This window comes from Arvicanthis niloticus, chromosome 20 (genome assembly GCF_011762505.2).
Source record: "Arvicanthis niloticus isolate mArvNil1 chromosome 20, mArvNil1.pat.X, whole genome shotgun sequence".
Lineage (NCBI taxonomy): Eukaryota > Metazoa > Chordata > Mammalia > Rodentia > Muridae > Arvicanthis > Arvicanthis niloticus.
In genome coordinates, this window is record NC_047677.1 from 46,675,055 (window position 1) to 46,696,957 (window position 21,903).

The 21,903-nt window shown below is 45.8% G+C and overlaps 1 protein-coding gene across 4 annotated transcripts in view; it reads left to right on the plus strand.

The window, feature by feature from the left end:
• Fkbp5 (FKBP prolyl isomerase 5) overlaps positions 1 to 21,903 on the plus strand; it is a 115,139-nt gene that overhangs the window by 80,024 nt on the left and 13,212 nt on the right. For all 4 annotated transcript variants that reach the window (XM_076917250.1, XM_076917251.1, XM_034524620.2 and 1 more), the window contains 4 exons: positions 2,877 to 3,019; positions 3,766 to 3,880; positions 14,906 to 15,062; positions 20,711 to 20,801. In XM_076917250.1, the coding sequence (XP_076773365.1) occupies positions 2,877 to 3,019; positions 3,766 to 3,880; positions 14,906 to 15,062; positions 20,711 to 20,801 (506 nt within the window). The remainder of the gene's footprint in view (positions 1 to 2,876; positions 3,020 to 3,765; positions 3,881 to 14,905; positions 15,063 to 20,710; positions 20,802 to 21,903) is intronic.

The window sequence follows — 21,903 nt, forward strand, 5'->3', positions numbered from 1 at the left end:
TTTTTGGCATATTCTGTCTGCAAGATCTTTGAACCTTTGGTGCTTCTAGCCCACTGGTTCTTCTTCTAGGGACAACCTACAGGGATGCAGCAGCAGTTTGATCCAGCTTGAGACTAGCTTTCGCTCTAGTTTTGTTTGCAGACACCCTGAGTGATACAACTAGCCCCCATGAGCAGAGCAGTATTCCACACACTGTGCCCACGAGTGCTCTGGGCACTGACCCTCTCAGCCATAGACCGCCAGGAGCACACTGCAGTTGAACAATCTAGGATCAGTCCTTTCCAGAGACGATGCACACAGTGCTCATACAGTGTTGAAGAATGCGTGTCAGAAAGGATGATGGGGTGCATATTAGGATGTTGGGGTGTGTGTCAGAAAGGGTGTTGATAATGCTGTGGGCTCTCGTGTGGTCTGGGAGAGTTCTGAACAAGCAGGGCTTTGCTCTGGAGTGGACAAGAATTGGGTGATCCTGTGCTGGAGAAGGAAGACTTCTGCCTGGAGCAGAATGAGGCTACATTAACCTATGGTGAGATGCAACAGTTGCCCAGAGCAGCCAGGAGAGGGGGCTCTTTGATATTGTGTAGGGTGCACAGTGACCTTATCTTTTATCCAGGCTTAGATGAAATTTTGAAGTGATCTTGTTTTGTCTGAGTTTCTGAGGTTGTGCAGTGACCTTGTCTGATGTTGGTGTTTATAAGCTTGTTTGTGTGCAGTGGAGACTGACACAGCCTTGCTCTGAGCCCAGGCTTACCTCAGACAGCAGAGCCTAGCTGAAGTGTCAGCACCTGGCCATGGCTAAGGACTGCATTTTTATTTCTCTTATTAGCAATCATCTTTAACCTAACTACCCATGTATACTTTTTACAAGTGCTTTGTGTCAGTAGACTTACAAAACATCAAGATTCATGGTAAAAAGGAAGGGGGCTATCTGTGAGAGACTTGCAGAAGTGCCGCTGACTCAGAGGTGGGTGGACAGTTAAAGTCAGTGACCTCAGGGCACTCAGGACAGCCCCACATCGGTCACCTGCATTGTCCGACCTTGTTCCACATTAAAGGAATGTCCTCTAACCTGGACTGACCATACTCACAGAAAAAGCCTTGGCCACTAACATACTATGAATTAATAAGCTAGCCATGTTTTATCTTTTAAAATGAGATATATATGTGTTGTTTTGCATGATTATTCACTTAACAGTTTAAATTAATATACCAGCCAATCCTGATCCTGTCAGTTACAGGCTTTCACTGTACAAAGAACGTTAGACACACGACTGTTTATTTGAATTTGATGGTAGGAAGGAGAGCAGTGGCCTGGACTAGGACTGGGACACTGTGGTTAACAAAGGGCATGTGTCAGACAAAGTCAAGAAAAGGACTTTACAACATGAACTGTGCTGAGAAGCTACAGAGCCAAATAGTGAATCATCCCGGTTCTAAGAATAGGCATGTAAAAATTTAATATATAACAAACAAAAATTATGTGTATAATTTAAAGGAAATTAGCCAGGAAATTGACAATTTCCTTGGTTGCAGGGATTTCAGACGTTTTCAAATTGAGTTCTCTATGTTTCAATGTTTTCTTGGTGTTGCTTTTTAGAAATCTGGTTGGGGAAATGGTGAGGTGGTTCCCACCTGTAATCCCAGCACCAGAGGAGAATTGGGGTGCAGGCAGAGGATGAGGAGGTCAGGGCTGTCCTTGGTAATGAAGGAGTTAGAGGTCAGCTTGGGGCACAGAAAACTGTCTCAGTAATGACAGTCTTGGAGCCCTCTGTGTAGACTAAGCTGGCCTTGAACTCAGAGGCCTCCCTACCTCTGCCTCCTGAGTGCTGGGATTAAAGGTGTGTGCTGCCACCACCTGGCATGCCAAGGCTTAATAATAGGCATGTACTATATAAAATTATAAGTAACTGGAGCTGATGTTAAGTTATATAATAAAGACTAAGCTAAAGTCCCAAATAGCAAATGTGTTTTCTCTCCTGCTTTTCTTAGGTCCTCATATGCCAGGTCCAGCCTGTCACTCCCCTTCCTGTGAGCTCCGTTGCTTCTCTGGTCCTACTTTGACATTTATTTGTGTGGAGATCAGAGAACAACCTCACAGGACTCAGTCCCCCCTCCTGTCACTTGAGTCCAGGGATTGAGATCAGGTCAGCAAGCTCAGCAGCAGGAAGCTCTACCTGCTTATCTCCATGGACCCGAATTGAAGGGTTTGGTTGACATGACACCTCAAATGCGTTTTGTTGTTAGTGCTCAAATTCTCTGTTGTTTCCCAAAGGGTTTGAGACTGCTTATAATGAGACATAGGTTTTTGTTTGGTTTTGTTTTGTTTTGTTTTTATGAACATTGGTGATCAGCCTGCATGTATGTTTGTGTGAGGGCATTCGATCCCCTGGAACTGAAGTTACACACAGCTGTGAACTGCCATGTGGTTGCTGGGAATTGAACCTGGGTCCTCGGGAAAAGCGGCCAGTGCTCTCCACCACTGAGCCATGTCTCCAGCCCCTAAGTGGGACATAGTTAATGCTGCACGTGATAAGCGTATTACTTAAGCATGGTGCACACACCTGTCGCCTCGGAGGCCTAGAGGCAGAAGCCATGTGGCAGAATTGGGAGCTCTAGGCCAACAACGTATGTGGCATTATGAGGCTGTCTCAAAGTTTCAGAACAAAAGCCTGTAGATACTGACACTGAACAGGTTACCTGCTGCAGTTGCACAGCTGAGCAGTAAAGCTGAGTTTCTGAAGCTGGCAAGAAAGGAAACATCCCAAATGTTATAGTCCTTAGGATTTGGCAGATCTGGTTTTTGTCTGAAGATGTGAAGATTTTTTTTCTGACAGATTTGGTTTTGTTTGTTTGTTTGTTTGTTTCCTTTCTCTTAGGCCAGGTTATCAAAGCCTGGGACATTGGGGTGTCTACCATGAAGAAAGGCGAGATCTGCCATTTATTATGTAAACCAGAGTACGCCTATGGCTCTGCTGGCAGCCTTCCGAAAATTCCCTCGAACGCAACTCTATTTTTTGAGGCAAGTATGTGTGCTGCACGTGCCGTGCGCAGCAGCGAGGGAGCCGAGCTGGCCGGAGAGCTCGCTCCCGCTTATTTATTTTGGAGCTTGGCTTCTTGAATTGTTTCCCACACACCCAGGGGATGTGCCAGTGCTTTCTTAGAAATGTGTCTCTGGCACAAAATGGGCATATCCAAACAAACAAAAGACACAGATGTAGAAATAAAAGTTCTGGTCAGTAGAGGAAGTAAGACATACTCCACACTGACAGGCCGGAAATGGTGGTGGTGAGTGTTGTGAAGGCTTCCGACCGTCTCCTCATATCCATCAAGAACAGTGAGTGGTGGTACATTGTTTACTGTGGTGAATTAATTACACATAATCAGTCAAACTGGACCTTTATCTAACATGGTGAAAAGCAAGTCTCAGTCAGCTGAAGTCTTAAATCTTAAGGTGGAAACTTCACAAATCTGGGGTGGAAAGCGGGTGTCCTCAGAGTCAGCCAAGGTTGTTCTGCGCCAGCACCTTGTACTCCTGGCCTTTTGCCCACAAGGCAGTTGTCCTAGTATTTCCTGTCTGCCTTCGCACTGCAGCCCCACAGGATGCAGTCCTAGACACTGTCATTACACGGAGTTCTTTCCAAGTATTGCAGAGTACAGCGTCTCCTTTCCCACGTTCCTATTATCTAAGCCATATAGATAAAGATGTAGCTTAAAGTTATATGAAATAACTGTTTGTTTAACTGGCTTTTGTCTTTTCCGTTCTAGATTGAACTCCTTGATTTCAAAGGTGAGGATTTATTTGAAGATTCAGGCATTATCCGTAGAATCAAACGGAAAGGCGAGGGATACTCAAACCCAAACGAAGGGGCAACTGTAGAAGGTGAGTAGCAGTGCTGCCAGGAGCCAGGCCTTCCCCGAAGAAGATAGACTTCTAGGAGGAAAAGTCGTTAAACTATCTATGAGAAGAAGAAAGTTTGTCTAAGACAACTAGAATGACTGTCTTCATTTTAGCATGTATATACTATTTAGACCAATATTTCATTACACAAGTCTGACAAAATTAGTTCAGGTTTAGTTATTTTCTTATTGGAAGCAGTTATAAATATCGCAGTTGCAGCGTTACAGGTGACATGCCATTCAGGATTTGTTCTAGAACAAAGAAGAGCTCAGACAGGAGCAGGAGACTGGGGTCTAAGGCTGTCTCTGGTCCTCTGGGCCTCACCCCTTCCTAGACTGAGGCTGTGCTGGACTTCTTGGTTTCAAAGGCTCCACCAGCCCCAAATACCCACAGTGAGAGCCGTGCTTGTGAAAGCGTTAGGGACAGCTGTAGCAGCCACTTAAAAGCTTACTCGTAATGTGTTTTCATCTTTTATTATGAAAAATTCAAATCCATACACCAGATTTTTACCTCTGCTATGGAAACTCCTCCAGAGTCAGTGATTTGTAACAGTTTGTTCTGTTTTGATTTGATTTTTGAGACAGGGCATTTGTCGAGAGCAGGAAGTCAGTAGTGCCATCCCCTGTGGCACGCCCATTACCATGCTGACTTCTTTCCACGTCTGAATTCGGGGTCAGACCCTGGAGCTGCATTCGCTCTTGTGGCTTGTGTGTCCTTTCAGAGAATTCGTCTTCCGTCTCTGTTTTCTGTAACTTTGACACTTCTGAAGAGAGCTTTCCGTTGGCTAGAGAATTCCACACTTTGTTTGTCTCCTGCCTGCAGTCACGACGTTGAGCTTTTAGAAAATGCCCTGTGGGTGGCACTGTGCCCTCTTTAGCTCACCATCGTCATCATCACCATCACTGTCAGGAGGCACATAGTGTCTTAGCTACTGGTGACTACTGGGCTAAGGTAGAGGCTCCCGTGTTTCTCTTTTGTCAAGTTATTCTTTGTAAGTGCTGAGTGTTTCAGGAAAAGGAATGCTGGGAAGCCACCAGCTTTTACACTGCACATGCACTAATGAGGTTCTGTACAGCGGGGATCACTGTGCTGTGTGGTTTACGATAACTGTTTTCAGTTTACATTCATCAGTTGATTCCACTGCAAGGAGGATCTGTGTCTCCTCCCTATGAGGATCCGGCTGTTTACTTGTGTCAGCATGCACCTAGGGGTCTTGTCTCCTCCAGTAAGATGTTTTTCCTTCTGCTCAGATTGCCCCAGTGTTGACTGTTGGGGATGCCTCCCTTCCTGTTGGCTCTGCTCACCACTCTGCTGCCTTTGCTTGTTGTTTGTGGAAAACAGCGTTAGCTGTTTTTGCTTTGTCTTCCTCACTTATGGTGCTGTGAGATGTTCTAGTATCACTTTAAAATCCCCCTGCCCCAGGCCTGGGATCATCGGTTTCTCCAGGAGATCTGTTTGCTTCCACTGGAAAATAGCATCTAGAAAGCGTGTCAAGTGCTCGTGTGTATTTGTATGGTGGGACTTCACGCTCCTAAAGCATCTTACAGACAGAGGGCGGGAGTACACTTCAAAAGTATAGACAAGGGACTGCAGAGATGGATTAGCAGTTAAGAGCACTGACTACTCTTGCAGAGGTCCCGAGTTCAATTCCCAGTAACCACATGGTGGCTCACAACCATCCATAATGGGATCTGATGCCCTCTTCTAGTGTGTCTGAAGAGAGTGACAGTGTACTCATGTAAAATAAAATAAATAAATACATTTGAAAAGAAAATTTTAAAAAAAGAAAGGAAAAAAATATAAGCAGCATCCGCATGGATTTCTGTGTAAGCCACGTGTATATTTAAAACACTGAGTACTGGGTATAGGAGGTAAGAGCATGGCTGCTTTCCCAGAGAACCTAGATTCAGTTCCCAGCATGGATGTGGCAGCTCACAATTGTCCACAACTCCATCCCAGGGGATCCCAAGCCCTGTTCTGGCCTGAGGGTAACAGGCACACATGTGGTACACAAACATACGCGTAAGCCAAACACCCAGACTTGTAACAAATTCTTAAAAGCCATGAGTGCATAGAGTGCTATGCAGCTCCACAGGTTTGCTCTTCCTTCACTTCTCTGGAAGTCCTTTCCAATATAGCCACAGTTTGTTTACATCTGCAGTCCTAGACTATACCTCAAGTCACACCTTATGGTAAACACCTTAGAGTTTCTGGGTACAGTGGAATGGTCAGTCATGGGGTACATATGGGCTTTGGAGGTTTTAGTTTGAACTATGGAGTCTTGGAATTACTGCCTATTTTACGTCTTCCAACAACTTTGCACTCTTGAGCATCTGACAAGCATTTACATTTTGCTTCCGTTACCTGGATTGAGGGAAGGGGTTCTGGAGTCCTTTCGTTTCCTACCCCTAATCCTTGGCTAATCTGTCTCTAGTGACAGTCTTCATTTTGATTGTCTCTCTTCTTAGTAGTGGTAGGTTTTGTTCTTAAGTGACTGTGCAAGATGGAAGGCTGTTAAATCACAGTCTTCTGTGCTGCCTTTTACATTTGTGAAATTCTTTTTCAAAAAGAATATTTTTTTTTAATTTTTTACTTTTCTTTTTACTCTTCTCAAAATTCTCATTCTTACAGATCAGTCATAGGTTCTCCTGTGCTTTCTCTTGCCAAGTAAAATGACTGTCCTGTCATTTGTATTCAGTGCTCTCCTTTTCCATCATAAAGAGAAGTTGGTGTGTTCTGAGAGCTGGTGGTATGATTATGATGACTGACACGTTAGTCATCACACTTGAGCTTAGGTGCTAGCCTGGCTGCATTGACACTCAAAAGCTTTGCTGTCGGAGACAGTCCAATCGTGCTGAAGTAGGGCTCTGTCTGAATGGTTCCGGTCCCTCTGGTGCAAACTCCTATTTTGGGTTTCAGCTGGTTAGTGTTGGTGGTGGGAACTGACCATGACTGACAATGGGAACGCAGGCTCCTGGGCTCTTTTGCCCTAGGCTTTCAGCTCCATTTGAATGTCACTGCAGTGCAGGGTGCTTTCAGATGTGCAGTTCCAACTGTAATCTCCAGGTTCCTACTGTAGGGGAATTTCCCTTCCCTCGCACCTCCTAACCCAATAAAATGGTATAGGTGGAGGAGGGAGGAGTCACTCTGTAAAAGGAGGTCGTGGTGGTACACACCTTGGAACCCAGCACTCTGGAGCCAGTGGTAGGAGGACCTCTGTGAGTTCAAGGCCAGCCTGGTCTACTAGTGAGTTCCAGGATAGCTAGAGCTACATAGTGAGACCCTGTTTCAAAAAATGAAAAGAGAGAGACAGAGATGGATTAGAAATGTGAGCTTTTGAAATATAAATATATAAAATTGATGGGCTTGGACTGATGGAAACTGGATTCTGTAAATCCAACCTAAAGCAGGTGTTGAGAAGACCTCTGCAGAGGTACATACCGTTCTTCCCAACAAGCTCAGGCAGAACTCCAGGCTCGCAATCAGCTGGTACAAGGGAGCCAAACAGGCTGTGGGGCAATCATCAGGACTGCTGTAAAACAGTATGGGGCAGCCACAGCAGGAAGCCTCTACTGCAGGAGCTCTCAGCCTTGGCCAGGAGAACTATCAGTGCCCAGGCCTCCAACCCACTAAATAAGTCTCAAAGGAGAGACTGGCAGAGGCAAATATTTTAAAACTCCCTGGTGACTCTAGTTTGCAGCCAGGGTCTGGAAATGAACTTCCCGAGAATCTGTCTCTCTGTGATTTCTGCTCAGAAGCTAAAGTCTGGTTCCACAGTGCAGCAGGGACGCCTCAGAGGCTGCGGGGTCAGAGGTGGACTGCAGAGCAGGAGGACATGGTGTCTTGGAAATTCTCAACCATGTACTGGGCGTGGCAGTGCTCCACAGCAGTAAATAATGCTATGAAGGGTTCTGTCTCTGAAAGGAATCTTTCCCATACCTCAGCAGTGAGGCAGGGCATCCTCAGCCTTGTGTGTACAGCTGCCTAATAAATACATAAGGCATCTCCACCTACATCCTTCACAATCACCCTGTTGGGAAAAGACTGTCATAAATATCAGTGACAGGTAGCTGCAGTTGGTCCTTTGAACATCTTTAAGTACAGACAGCAAGGATTGGTCAGCAAGTGTGAGAAGGTGTAAGGGAGACGAGAAAGCACAGAGAAAACTGAAGCACAGAAGTAGTTTAAGAGACAGTTCAGAACTAACAAACCAAAAATCCATCCAAACTTGTGAAAATGGAGAGGAGGATAAGGAAGTCTGGAAGTCAATGTTCATTTACACAGAAACTCCATAGGAGCAAAGGGATGAACAGACAGCCTCTCCCATCCAAGCTGCTGATCTGAGCAGTAGGCAAGGAAGGAAGCTGAGATTTGGGGACGGGGAAGAGGAAGGAGGAGAGTAAGGGCTCGTCTTATCAGTCATGGGACAGAACATCTGCAGAGCAGGAGTGTGTTAAAAAAGGGCGGCTACAGTGATGAGCAGGAAGAAGTAGCTTTTCATGCAGTTAGACCCTGATGAATTTGCTGAACGCTTTAAAGTGTAATGGAATATGCTAGAAAGAACACTTGAGGACTGGAGCCCAATGCCTGGCACCCATGTTGGGTGATACCCAACCACAACTCCAGTTGCAGGACATCTGATGATACCCTCTTAGGCTCCTAAGGCATCTGTACACGTGCGCATGTATACACACACACACTGCACATGGTGTTTGAGTTCATTGGCCATCAGTCTGGTCAAATCAATAAATTTCAGGTTCTGTAAGAGATACTGTTTTTAAACAAAACAAGGTGAAGCCTAGCACAGTGGCACCCATCTTTAATGCCAGCACTTGGGAAGCAGAGGCAAGTGGATCACTGTGAGTTCAAGGCCAGCCTGATCTAGAGAGTGAGTTCCAGGGACAGCCAGGTCTACACAGAGAGACCCTGACTCAAAAACAAAAGGTAGAGCCACTGAGGAAAATACATCAACCACTTCCCACGGCATATATGCATGAATGAATGAACAAACAGCACTGTCAAAGGCACCAGGACTCATAGTGTCAAAACAGTATGGTCAGGTTATTTGTTCATTGTACATGAAGTAAAGAAAACATACCTGAAATTGAAACTAGAGTACAGGTTTCATGTATGTTCGTGCTAATGTCTGAGAGAGCTGTGCTCTGTCATTCACATTCTTCTCAAATACTGAGTGATGGTCAGCAGATGACCACAGGAAGAAACCATAGGATTTTCTTTCTTTCTTTGTTTTGTTTGTTTGTTTGTTTGTTTTATTTAGGTTGTTTTGTTTTGAGACAAGGTTTCTCTGTGTAGCCCTGGCCATCCTGGAACTTACTCTGTAGACTAGGTGTCCTCAAACTCATAGACATCTATATGCCTGTGCTCATGCCCGTGCCCGTACCTGTGCCTACCAACCACTGGGATAACGTGTGTGCCACCACCGCCCAGCAAAATCACAGGTTTTTAAAACCATTTCATTATGTCTCAGAAAATAGCCCAGTGTATTCTCAGTCTGAAATGTGCAGTATATGCTTTCATGTGTCTTAGATGCAGGTAGCTCCTTTTTCTACAAAGTATCTTTAGGTCTTCAGGTGGGGTGAAATCATAATAGAGAATAGTCTGGTTTTTTTTTTTTTTTTTTTTTTTTTTTAAAGAAAAAACAATAACAACAACAAAAACAAAAAACCCAAACTACTAATGCATCATTCATTTTAGGATTTTGTACAAAACAGAAGCTGTGGGTGAGTGGTGCATTTGATAGCCTCCTGGAGCTTATTACAATCAGAGCACTGGACAAACAAAACAAAGGCCAGGTGTGGTGGCACACACATTTAGGCCCAGAGGGTGCTGGATCTCAAATTCAAGGCCAACCTGGTCTACAGAGGGCATTCCAGGACAGCAAGGACTATACAGAGAAACCCTGTCTCAAAAGAATAAAAGTTAATTAATTAATTAACAAGGGTGCTGACTGATAGATTCAGAAAGGAAAATTTCTATAAATTGGTGAAATTTGCCACTGTTTCCTTAAAAGCCCTGTTTTTACATTAGTCATTAGGTAAATGCTTATTGAGGATCCTGAGCTGTGTGTAAGTTGTGGTGTACAAAGGTGGTGCCGAGCTCTGGCCTGGCCTGCTGGGACTCTTCCTTGTACTTGACATAAAGTGCATTCTTCCAGAGATACTAAACCATTCAATGGAGGGAGACTCCCTCCTAACGTAGAGGAATGGCCCTGTGTGTGGTTCCTGAGTTCATCTCCATAACCACACGTAATGCACTGCTTACCTGTGAATGGACAGGTGAATTCCAGCTCTCTTCAGATGCTTGAATGTAGCACTTAACTTTCTCTTTCACAATTTTTAAACAAGTTTCTGTTGTATGCTTGTGTATGTTTTGCTTGCATGTATGTCTGTACATACATGACTGGTGCCTGAAGAGGTCAGAAGAGCGTTATATCCTCTGGAACTACAGTTATAGCAGGTTGTGAGCCACATGTGGCTGCTAGGAACTAAACCCAGGTCCTCTACAAGAGCAACAAGTGCTAACACCTAACAGCTAAGCCATCTGTCCAGCCCCTTTGTTCTCTTCAGGGACAAGATCTCATGTCCATAAGGCTGGCCTTGAAATACCAGTCCTCTTGCCTCTCTGCCTCTTGAGTTGAGTGGTAATCAGATTTCCCCCAAATTGCCCATGCCGCTGTGCCCACTCTTAATTCTTAGTTATTTTGTGTGGGTTTGAGAATCATACCTAGTGATTTGTGAGTACAAAGTAAGCACTCTATCACTGAATTCTATCACCAAGCTCCCGAGTACTTAAGATCCCCTGTTGCTGTTTCATGTAGTTGCCTGAGAACAGGTCTCACTAAGTAGCTGCCAACCTCCGACTCACTGTGAAGCCCTGGTTGGTGTCAGCTGGGCAGTGATCCTCTTTGCTTGCCAAATGCCACTACACTTGGCTTTTGATTGCTTCGCTTATCCTAGCAGTTTCAGGTTAGCCAGTGTCATCTCGCCGCAGATGGGGAGACCAAGTGCCCCACAGCCAGAGTTGTCAGGTGGCAGAATAGCACTGGTTAGTATTGAGGGGTGCTCGAGCAGTAAGATCGTAAATGCCATTCCAGTAGTGACTGAGCCTGCCCTCGGCTAGGGTCTGCCTCGAAGTGTGTTCTTGCCCTGGGTTAGAACAGAGCGATGTGGAGCAGGAAGGAAGGCTGTGGGGGTAGGGGGGGATGGGGGGGTGGGGGGATCTGAGCACAGAGCAAGCGGTGTGGAGCAGGAAGGAAGGCTGTATGGGGGAATCTGAGTGCCAAGTCTGACAGGAACGATGTGTGCTCAGGGGTTAACGTGCCTCTCCTCGCTGCTGCAGAAAAGTCTCTGCTTACCTCCTTGGGGATAATAACATTCACTCTCCTGGAAACCCTTGCCCAGCGGGATTGACTGGTCCTAACCTGGTTTCCTCCAGCCAGATGACCAGTCTTCTCTAGTAGGAATGCTGTTACAACACTGCCACTCAGATCCCATGACCCAGTCATTGTTTGGGGGAGAGTGCAGAGCGATCAGACACCAGCTACTATAATTAGAAAAGGAAAAGCAGACACTCACCAAGCTAACGTCTTAGGCTGTGGCGTTTACAGCACTTTTTTAAAAAGTTATACAGCCTCTTCCTCAGTTTTGCTTCCTGAAATACAAGCTGTACAGTTTTGGGGGGTTCTTGCATTCCAGTTTTTGTTACTGCTGTGTGCTCCTCCCTCCCCCCCATTTTAATCGGAGAACAAATTGCTGTCAGCACATCGAGTTCATGTGCCAGCCACATTCAGAACAGGGTGTTCTGTGCTCTTCAAAACAAAATTGCTCTAGGGCAGTAAGAGAACAATAAGTCAGAGCTTCAGCTTAAATGATGTTTTGCAGTGACCGGGCTCACTGATGTGGTTACACTCTGGATGGCGCAGCTGAACTTGGGTAATTTGGTTTGGTTTGACTTTGTGGGGTTTGTTGGAGAACCCCCTTTCAGGTTACACAGACAAAATATTGCCACGTTTAAACTTGTTTATTTCTCTTTACCAAAAAAAAATCCCTAAGTAGAAGCATCCTGTATTCACTTCTGAACACTTGGAGATTGTCGTAGATCATTTGCTTCCTGTAAATCATGTAGGATGAGATTAGCAACAGACCTCCTGAGCCCTAGAGGCTGAGCTCCTGAGTGAGTCATGGTGGCTTGTATTAAATAGTTATGAAGTGAGTATTTGTATGGAATACAGAGTCAGAAGCACCCATAGGTCTTCCAGAGACAGAACAGAGGAAGCAGGGTTCTTAGGAACTGGGTGCCTCTGCATGTGTCAGCTCAGTGAGTCCTTACTGTGACTGCGGCAGCCTGCCAGGGCCCTTGTGCTGTGGGCTCTTGTCAGCAGCCTTGCAGGACTTGTCACACTTCTGTTCAGAAGCCAAATAATCCAGCCTGGGGAATCTTTCTCCTTGTAGATGGAGAGAATCACGGGCTGCTTTACCCTGCTCTGGTCCTTTATTTCTTGTGACTTCACCCTTCATCATGTTATGAGTGGTGTGTGCATGTATGTGTGAGGTGAAGCGTATCAGGAATGTCACCTAAGGGTTTTAATTTGTATTATTATATATGTAAGTGTGCACAGAGAGGTGAGAGGAAATGATTCTCTTCTTCTACCACCTGAGGTTGGGACATCAGATGGAGCCAGGCAACCTTGGGCTAGCTGCTGATCTTGCAGACACAGCTGGACAACATGAAACTGCCTGTGACTCCAAGTCCTGGGGATCTGATGCCCTCTTCTGGCCTCTGTGGGCACCTGTACACATAGCATGTAGTCAAATACACATATGCATAGATTAATAAAACTTTTTTATTCCTTTTTAGATTTTATGTGTATATGGTTTTGTCTGAATGTATGCATGCAGTGCCCATGAAATCCAAGAGGGCATTAGATCCCAGGACCTGGAGTTCCAGCCGATTAGGAGCTTCCATACAGGTGCTGGGAACTGAACCCAGGTCCTTGGCAAGAGCAGCAGGTTCTCTTGCCCACTGAGCTATCTCTCCAGCCCCAGTGTTTGCCTTCCTGTGCTGCCTTTGTCACACCCTGACTTTCTGGTTACTTTCTCCCTCCTTTCCACATTCATCTTTCCTGTACACAGCAATGGCTTAGCACACGGAAAGAAGGTGTCTGAAATTATTTACAGACTGTGGGAAACACAGTGATGGGTTAGCACACGGAAAGAGACCTGAAATTATTTACAGACTGTGGGTATCTCACCTAAGATTTTTAATTACACTTTTATGTGTTATCTATGTAAGCTTGCACATAGAGGTAAGACATTCCACTCTGCAAATCAGTTGAGGAAACTGATCCTTAGCAGAAGTCTCTGGATTTCCTGTTTTGAAAACACACTCAGATTTGATCAACCAAGAGCCACAACAAATGTGGTGATAATTTCCTCCGAGCTAAAGACACTCCACTGCAGGGAGGAAGGTGATGATCTGACAGTGAACCTCAGAAGCCTCTCCCCTCAAGTCTGTTAGGTTGAGAGTACCTAGGATGATAAATCTCAACACTAAAGAGACTCTTACATGGCTTGGGCAGGAGTTCCTGCCCTCATGGACAGCACCATCCATTAGTTTAAATTCAGTTTCTTGGACAAATTTAAGAACAGTAGTTACATGAATTCATAGTTTGTTTGATTGGTTCTTTGATTGGATCTTCTATGTATATGTATTTACTGTGGTTGTTGGGACTGAGCCTCAGGCTCTGTAGTGCTAGGCAGGCCCCCTAGCACCAAGATACGCCCCATCCCTACCCTCCTCTTACTCTTTATTCTGAGGTAGGTTGTAGGTGTCTGAGGACCTGGGCTTACAGGCCGAGTCAGCTCAGCTTAGACACCTAACCTAAGAACTAACAGACCTTTTCCAGATACCACCTCTTACTCCATAGAGAACACTGTGAGCCTCAGGCGTGCGCCCAGACCTCTGATGTGCACGCTTTAAAATAAGGTCGATTCTCTTTTTAAAATAGAAGGGCTGGTTGACAGCCTTTGCTGCTGCTCAGCTGGATGCCCTGTGCTGGATGCAGCCTGCTTTGTTTTTGTTTTTCATATGTATGCACTAAGGGAGGGGGGTGTTTTGTAAGTTGGCTGTTTTATCTAGAACATTCCAAAAGTGAATCTAATATATAGAAGTCATCTGCCAGGCAGTGGTGGCGCACACCCTTAACCCAGCACTTTGGAGGCAGAGGCAGGTGGATTTCAAGGCCAGCCTGGTCTACAGAGTGAGGTCCTGGACAGCCAAGGCTACACAGAGAAGCCCTGCCTGGAAAAACCTAAAAAAAAAAAAAAAAGAAAGAAAGAAAGAAAGAAAGGAAGAAAGAAAGGAAGGAAGAAAGAAAGAAAAAAGAAAAAGAAGTCATCATATGAATGAGTATGGCTGTAAAACAGGAGGCAGTAAGCCACATCTGAGAGCCAGGCTGCCATAGCCTTTGTCTTGAAGGAGCTGACTTAGGATTTGGGTTGACAGCAGTAAGAGCAGCCAAGATGGCATCCGTCCTAGCTTTGTGTGCGACTCTGAGGTCCTGACACATAGCTTACGACTGTTTATCTTCGAGAGTTTCTCCTATTTCTCAGGCCTAGGCTAATGGTGATCTGATCAGATGACTGATGAGGAATTAGCTTTGAAGCTAGTTTCCACGACGAAACAGTCATAGGCTTCGAGGCTTTAAGAGACTGCTGAGGTAGGTGGAGCAAGTTGGAATTGGATTACTTGGAAAATGGGTTATCATTGGACAAGGAGTTCATGCTTAAGAGATTAATAAGTATACATTTAACTTCAAATGGAAAAAATACTGTTGTTCTTAAACTTTCAGACTAGGTGGGCAAGGCTTCCAGATGACACCCTGTGTCTTATGAACTACAGGGGAAGTGGTGTTACTGCACTGTGGGTCAATCACTTGGCAAGCTGTGCTGAGTGTGGCTTGTGACTGTCCTGTGTCCTCACCCTCAGTCCACCTGGAAGGCTGCTGTGGTGGAAGGATGTTTGATTGCCGAGATGTGGTGTTCATTGTTGGTGAAGGAGAAGACCACGACATTCCGATTGGAATTGACAAAGCCCTGGAGAAGATGCAGAGAGAAGAACAGTGTATTTTATATCTTGGACCACGGTAAGAAGCACGTGCCAGTTGCAGTGCCCAGTGCGTCTGCCTGAAGACCGAGGAGTACTCCCTCACTCCCTCTCAGCACTTTGTTGTTGCAGGAAAGCCATTGCATTGAGTTGGGTGACAGTTAGTCTGGAAGTTTGGGGCCCCACACCACCGTGGAAATTTGCGAGTGAGTTGGCTCAGCTGAAGAATGTTTAAGAGTAGGACTATCAGTCTAGCCTTGGTTTTGATTTGTTCAACTGCCAAAATGCCACACCAGCAAAGATTGGCCGTTTCCTATGCTCTCTTGCTCCTCTTGTCTCTGGATTCAGCAGGAGGGTGTTGGGAATTGCAGTAATGCATGATTTACTACCCCTTGAATCCATGCCACATTCTTATATGGAGTCCCTGAAGGAAGGAGCCAGCTTGTTCTTCCTGGATCTAAAGACAGCAGAGATGACTCATTTTTGCCTAACTTTTTCCCGTCATAAGGATAGCCATTAGCACTGCCAAGCTGAGAACCACCCGGCATGACAGTCTCCTGTGAAAACATGCTTCCTATTATTTTTAGATCTAAAATTATACCATAAATTCAACTCTTCTATCTTGAGAAATGGGCCCCTGAGAGGATGCAGCAGTGCGCCTGCGTGCAAGTGCGTCTGCTTGTTGAGAGCAGCCTCCCAGGCGGCACACACTGCCACTGCTAGCATTCTGAGGCTCTTTGGGCTGCCCTCACCAGTAGGGAGTACAATGCTTTTGTCACTCTCCAATGGAGCTATTTCTTCTTTACTGAAAGAGCTACCCCATCCCTTACTTACAGAGTAGGTTCTAATCTTGTTTTTTTCCTGAGATGTGTTCTCACTATGTAACCCTGACTGCCCTAAAACTCAATATGTAGACCAGGCTGGCCTTGAACTCACAGAGATCTGCCTGCCTCTGGCTCCCAAGTGCTGGGATTAAAGTCTCTAATCATGTTTAACCTACCATTCCAAAATTACAGTAGCTCTACAGGCAGATGTCTCAGGTCTAGTCTCACAGGTCACCTCTTTAAAGCTGGTTCTGTAAGGTGTGAGCATTTAGAAACACATGACCCAGGTCTTTAAGTCTTAAGCTCACTGGTAGAGAGTTTGGAGAGCAGACGTTACAAATTTAACAGCAGAGTGAATCAAACTGCGTCTGTTTATTAGTGCAGCTAGTTCTCAGCAGGTGTACAGTTAGTGGTTTGTGGCTGAATCCTGCTCCCTGCCGCCTACCAGTGGTGGCACCTGGGCAAGTCACCTAACTCCCCCAAGACTTGCAAAGTTGCAGAGGCCCAAATGGAGTAATGAGGCGAATCCCACAGCACACCGCCCGCGCTGCCCACTAGCTGTCACTGCTTAATCCCACAGCACACCGCCCGCGCTGCCCACTAGCTGTCACTGCTTAATCCCACAGCACACCGCCCGCGCTGCCCACTAGCAGTAGCTTCTGTTCATTCTGCCCTTACACCACAGAAAACAGATCTCTGGAACGAATGGTAGAGTTTTCCAGTCTTTTCAGGCATAAAAAGAACATCAAGTTCTCCTACATTGTAGTGTATAAAGGGTTTCTCCCCCACACACACACACTTTGGGGGATGGGGATGAATGCATATGTTAGTGCATCTCCAGGGCGTGTGTTGGTACATGGAGTTCTGCCAGTACATTCTATGCAGTGCTTTCTCTGCTGTCTCCATGTGCTGTGTCATACTGTATATGTAGGTAGAGTATCCCTAAGCACCAATCAGAGTCCACTGAGTCTGGGTTGCTGTAAAATGCAGATGGCATTTGTACTCAGTGTCTTCTGCATTTCCCCTCCTACCCTTCCCCCACACGCATCCCAACTGACCTCCGGAGACTCTTTGGCAGGACATTTCCATAAGAAACTAATAAAGCATTCAAGTTTCTCAGTGGAACACCATCTTTTCTTAGTAGTCTTCTTTAAAATACTCTGGCAAGGGTGTATGCTCTTCGAGGCCTTGCACCCTCAGGGATTCTTTTCTCACTTTTTAAAAATTTGCTGTTCTCCTCAAATAAATAATTGAATACTGTGACTGATTTCTACTTAGGTTAAGTGTAGATAACTAACTTTTTCCTTCGTTTTTCTTTATACCTGTTTTGTAACAGTCCCAGACACACCAAAGGCTGTTGAGAGTGGTCAGTCTAATTAGGAGCTGTGTCATAGCCTTAGTTTTCTCAGGACAGTAAAGTCTGAACACGGTCCTGCCTCTGTGTAACCTCTCAGGAAGCACATGTCTCTGGCCTCAGTTTTCTCATCTATAAGAAGCAGCCAGCGAGGGCATTCCTGCTGCTGTGCACTGCAGGGCTGGCTGTCCCTCCATGCTTTAGTGTATTGCCCTCCAAGGCAGCTGCTCCTCAGAGGCCTTGCCTCTGACTTTCATTTCTGATTATTTAGTTTTCAGTTAGGCACTATATTTGCCCAGTTAGGCATCTTTCTGTTTAACACAAAATCAGGCTAGCCATTCCCAGAACTGATGGCTCCCCCCGCACCCCCCCGTCTCTTTCAGGAAGATGTGTTCCACCAATCCTGACAAAATTACTTTGTTTTAACCAGGAGAAATGGTACAAATAATCTTTAATCTCTACTTCCACTGATAATAGCCAGGCTGTGCCTGTTCTAGACCAGTCCCCACATTCGCCATACCCCAATCCCCTGTCACAGAGCCTCCAGCGGAAGTTTCTTTTAGACAGGGTGTTTGTTTTGTTTTGTTTTCAAGACAAAGTTTCTCTGTGTAGCCCTGGCTGTCCTGGAACTCACTCTGTAGACCAGGCTGGCCTCGAACTCAGAGATCTGCCTGCCTCTGCCTCCCAAGTGCTGGGATTAAAGGCGTGCGCCACCACTGCCCAGCTTTAGACAGGTTTTCATGTCCTCAGTACTATGGATGTTTTGTGGTGGATCCTGTCCCACAAGGATGTGCAGTAATATCTCTGACTTCCACCTGCCATCCAGTAGCAACTCTAGGCACTGCTAAATGTCCCTTGACAAAGGAGGATTAAAATCAATCCAGGTAAGTGACATGGTTCCAAAGTGATGCCAGTTCACCTGTCACATTCTTCCCTACCTGACAAAGACGGCCAATCACAACATGCTCTCGGCAACAGACTTAAGAAGTATCCACCTGTCTGCCTCCTTTGAAACAAGTGAAGGCCAGTCCTTACCACTGCGCGCGCACACGCACACGCACGCGCACACACACACACACACACCCCTCCAGGAGAAAACCAGGCTCCATTCCTAGATGGGCCATTGGCTGTTGCACCCTTTCCTCTGTTCCTTTGCTAGTGATACCCTCTGCATGGAGTTAAGGCTGCCACGCCCAGTTCTCCCCAGCTCTGTGTGCCAGTGCTCCAGCTGCACTTTTCCTTGTGTAACAATGGAGGTGAGAAAGTAAGCAGATTTTCCTGGGAAGTTCAGACATGAGGTAGAGAAGTAGCACGTACATCATACAGCATGGTGTGCGTTCTCCACAACTCCCTTGGCCCTGGAGAAGGCCGAAGGGGTTACAGCCTTGACCAGTTTTGAACCTTCCAACTATGGCCTAAAGGTTGAGCTCACTGAGCCTTTTCTGCCGTTTCCTATTTCAAGAGTTGTCCAGCTCACAGCAGACAAACAGTGCGCCAGTAAATTCCCTGCTATTATGCTGACAGCTGATCTACTTTTTTTTCCTTTTGTTCTTTTTGGGATGGTTTCTCTCTATTTGTATATAGCCTTGGCTATCCTGGAACTCACAGAAACCTGCCTGTCTCTGCCTCCCAAGTGCTGGGAATACAGGTGTGTGCCACTGCTCCTGGTTTGGGGCGTTGTTCTAGATGCTGGGAAACACTGAAGCAGACAGACAGAGCTCCATGGGGATCTGAACTAGTGCCCCAGAACAAGCTTACAAGAGCTGGGTGTGCTGGAGTACTCCAGGAAACCAATGCCCAGTAGGCTGTAGCAAGAGGATTGCCTCGAGTTCAAGGCCAGCCTGGGCTACATAACAAGACCCTGACCCTTACAATGACATTTACATAGCCTTGGGTTTTATTTTGTCTCTCTCTCTCTCTCTCTCTCTCTCTCTCTCTCTCTCTCTCTGTCTCTCTCTCTTTCTCTCTCTCTCTCTCTCTCTCTGTCTGTCTGTCTCTCTCTCTCTCTCTTACTAAGTTTTGGCTAGCCGGGCGGTGGTGGCGCACGCCTTTAATCCCAGGATTTGGGAGGCAGAGGCAGGCGGATTTCTGAGTTCGAGGCCAGCCTGGTCTACAGAGTGAGTGCCAGGACAGCCAGGGCTACACAGAGAAACCCTGTCTCGGGGAAAAAAAAAAAAAAAAAAAAAAAAAAAAAAAAAAAAAAAAAAAAAGTTTTGGCTAAAGGGTATTTATCCTGCATCTTAAGCAGGATAGCTGCAGAAGTTTAAGTCTATACCCTCAGAGTGAGGTGCTGGGCTGCTGGGTTTGATTACTTGTTGTCATCTGGTTGTCAGTGTGCCTTTTAAAATCTTTTTCTGTTTTGTTTTTGTTTTTTGAGACAGTATTTCTCTGTGTAACAAGCCCTGACTGTCTTGGACTCACTTAGTAGATAAGGTTGGCCTTGAACTCACAGAGATCCATCTGTCTTTCTCCCAAGTGCTGCAATCAAAGTTGTGTGCTTCTGTGCACTTGTGCCTTTTAAAATCTTTAATACCATGAGAATTTGATATCACGAAATCTGTTGTCTTTGCTAATGTGTTACCCCCTTTGGTTTTTCTGATTGGAGGAGGTGCTCTTGGAAGGTGACTCTGCCTTAAAGTGAAAAGCTTGTTTTAAAACGGAGTCCTTAGAGCAAGCCCACGCCCTTTGCGCGCTCTCTCTCTCTCTCTCTCTCTCTCTCTCTCTCTCTCCCCCCCCCCCCCCCCCCCGGTTCAAATCCCGCGTCTCCCGTGTGACTCTGCCCGAGTCTCATGGGAAAAAACAAAAAACAAAAAATCGGGGTCCTTAGCAAACTCAGTGACTGTCACTCAAGAAAACGACATGAGAGTAGGTAGGGACATAGGGAAAGGTTCCTGTGGGTGAGGGAATGGCGAGGGAGCTGGGGTAAAATGAGAAATATAGAACTGTCACAGAACAGCAAAAACAATAGTAATAAAATAACAAAAATGTGGGGCTGGAGAGGAGATGGCTCAGTGGTTAAGAGCACTGACTACTCTTCCAGAGGTCCTGAGTTCAATTCCCAGCAACCACATGGTGGCTCACAACCATCTGTAATGAGATCTGATGCCCTCTTCTGGTGTGTCTGAAGATAGCTACAATATACTTGTATACATTAAATAAATCTTAAAAAACAAAAAAACAAAAATGTTAAAAGTATTCAAACAGGATTTCAGTGACTTCACTACTGCTGTGATTATAGTAGTGAGCTCTTCTGTCCTTTCTGCTCATAGAGCTTAAAGGGAAAAGGTCCTCGTAGCCAAACAGAAAAGAATAAAGTCTAAAATCAGGCATCAATACTGGGCAGCGTAGTAAGTCCACTGTCCCAGGTAGTACAGGAATTGTGCGCTTGTGCTAAGAGAATCCAGATGCAGGGGTCTGAGGAAACCACAGCAGTGACTCCACACCTCAGACACAGAGGCAGTGCCTGGGATACGCCGTTCCCTTATGTCTTGTTCTCACTCTCCATTTCAGATACGGTTTTGGAGAGGCTGGGAAGCCTAAATTTGGCATCGAACCCAATGCAGAGCTTATATATGAAGTTACACTTAAGAGCTTCGAGAAGGTGAGGAAACTGACTTCTACATCGTGGTAGATTCTTCTCCGTCCTGTTCCTGTAGCCATGCAGTAGGTGGTATGGCTAAATGGTGTTTATCTCTGTGCTTGCTTTTCTTTACCCGTGACTCTTGTCCGGCACACATCTGCGTAGAGCATGGGAAGCTGACATGACACAGTTGAGAGAGGAGAGGAGCTGGTGTTCTTAGTTTTTTACTGTGTGACAGCCTTTTTTTTTTTTTTTCTTTAACTTCTGGGTGGAATCCAAGACTTGTTCCCTTATTTGTTCCTAGGCTTGTTCTTTTTGTACATTTTTTCCTGAGTTGAGGACAAAAAAGTTAACATACTGCCAAGCAGCTCCTTAAGGGAGTTGGGGTGCAGCTTCTCGGTGCTGAAGGGATTGTATACTCCACAGGAGTTACAAAGAGGCCTCCGCTGGGGCTCCAGGTTACAATCCCAACGTCCTGGCCTTGGGGCCAGCGGCTGCAACTAGAGACAAGAAGCAAACCTGCTACCCAGGCTGTTTCTCATACTTGTCCAAGAACAGGAGAGGGGATTTGCCATGGCCTCCAGACATCCTCCAACCCAGGGCTATCTCTGGAGGCTTTCAGCTGTACTTCACTGGGCAGATAGGCAGTTCCCCATAAGCTAAATAAGCTGTCATCCCCAGCTGTATCTCAGTGATCAGCATCTCCCTTCCCCGAGCCCCTCAGGAACTGACCGGCCTTTTTATTACATTTTTATTCCTACAAAATGACCCCCGTGTTCTGTACGGTAAGTCTTCACTAGAAAGTGACCTTCTGTATTATACTAGATTTCAAAAAGAAATTGTCTCCTTGTTAGCCTGTAAGTTTAGGAGGAAAAAGTGGGATTCTCCCTTCCAGCATCATGTCCCCAACACGTGCTCCTGTCATACAGTTGTGTGTTTGGGGGTGACCTCTTCTGAAGGACTGCAAGTTCAGTCCTCATTTTGTCATGGACTTCATTGCTAAGCGGGAGAGAAGACTCTGGTACAGGATTATGAAGGCCTTGAGCTTCCTGCCCTTTCTCCTCTACCTTTCTCCATGCTTCGTGACAAAATGCTACTGTCACGCTGCACCACATGAGTGTGT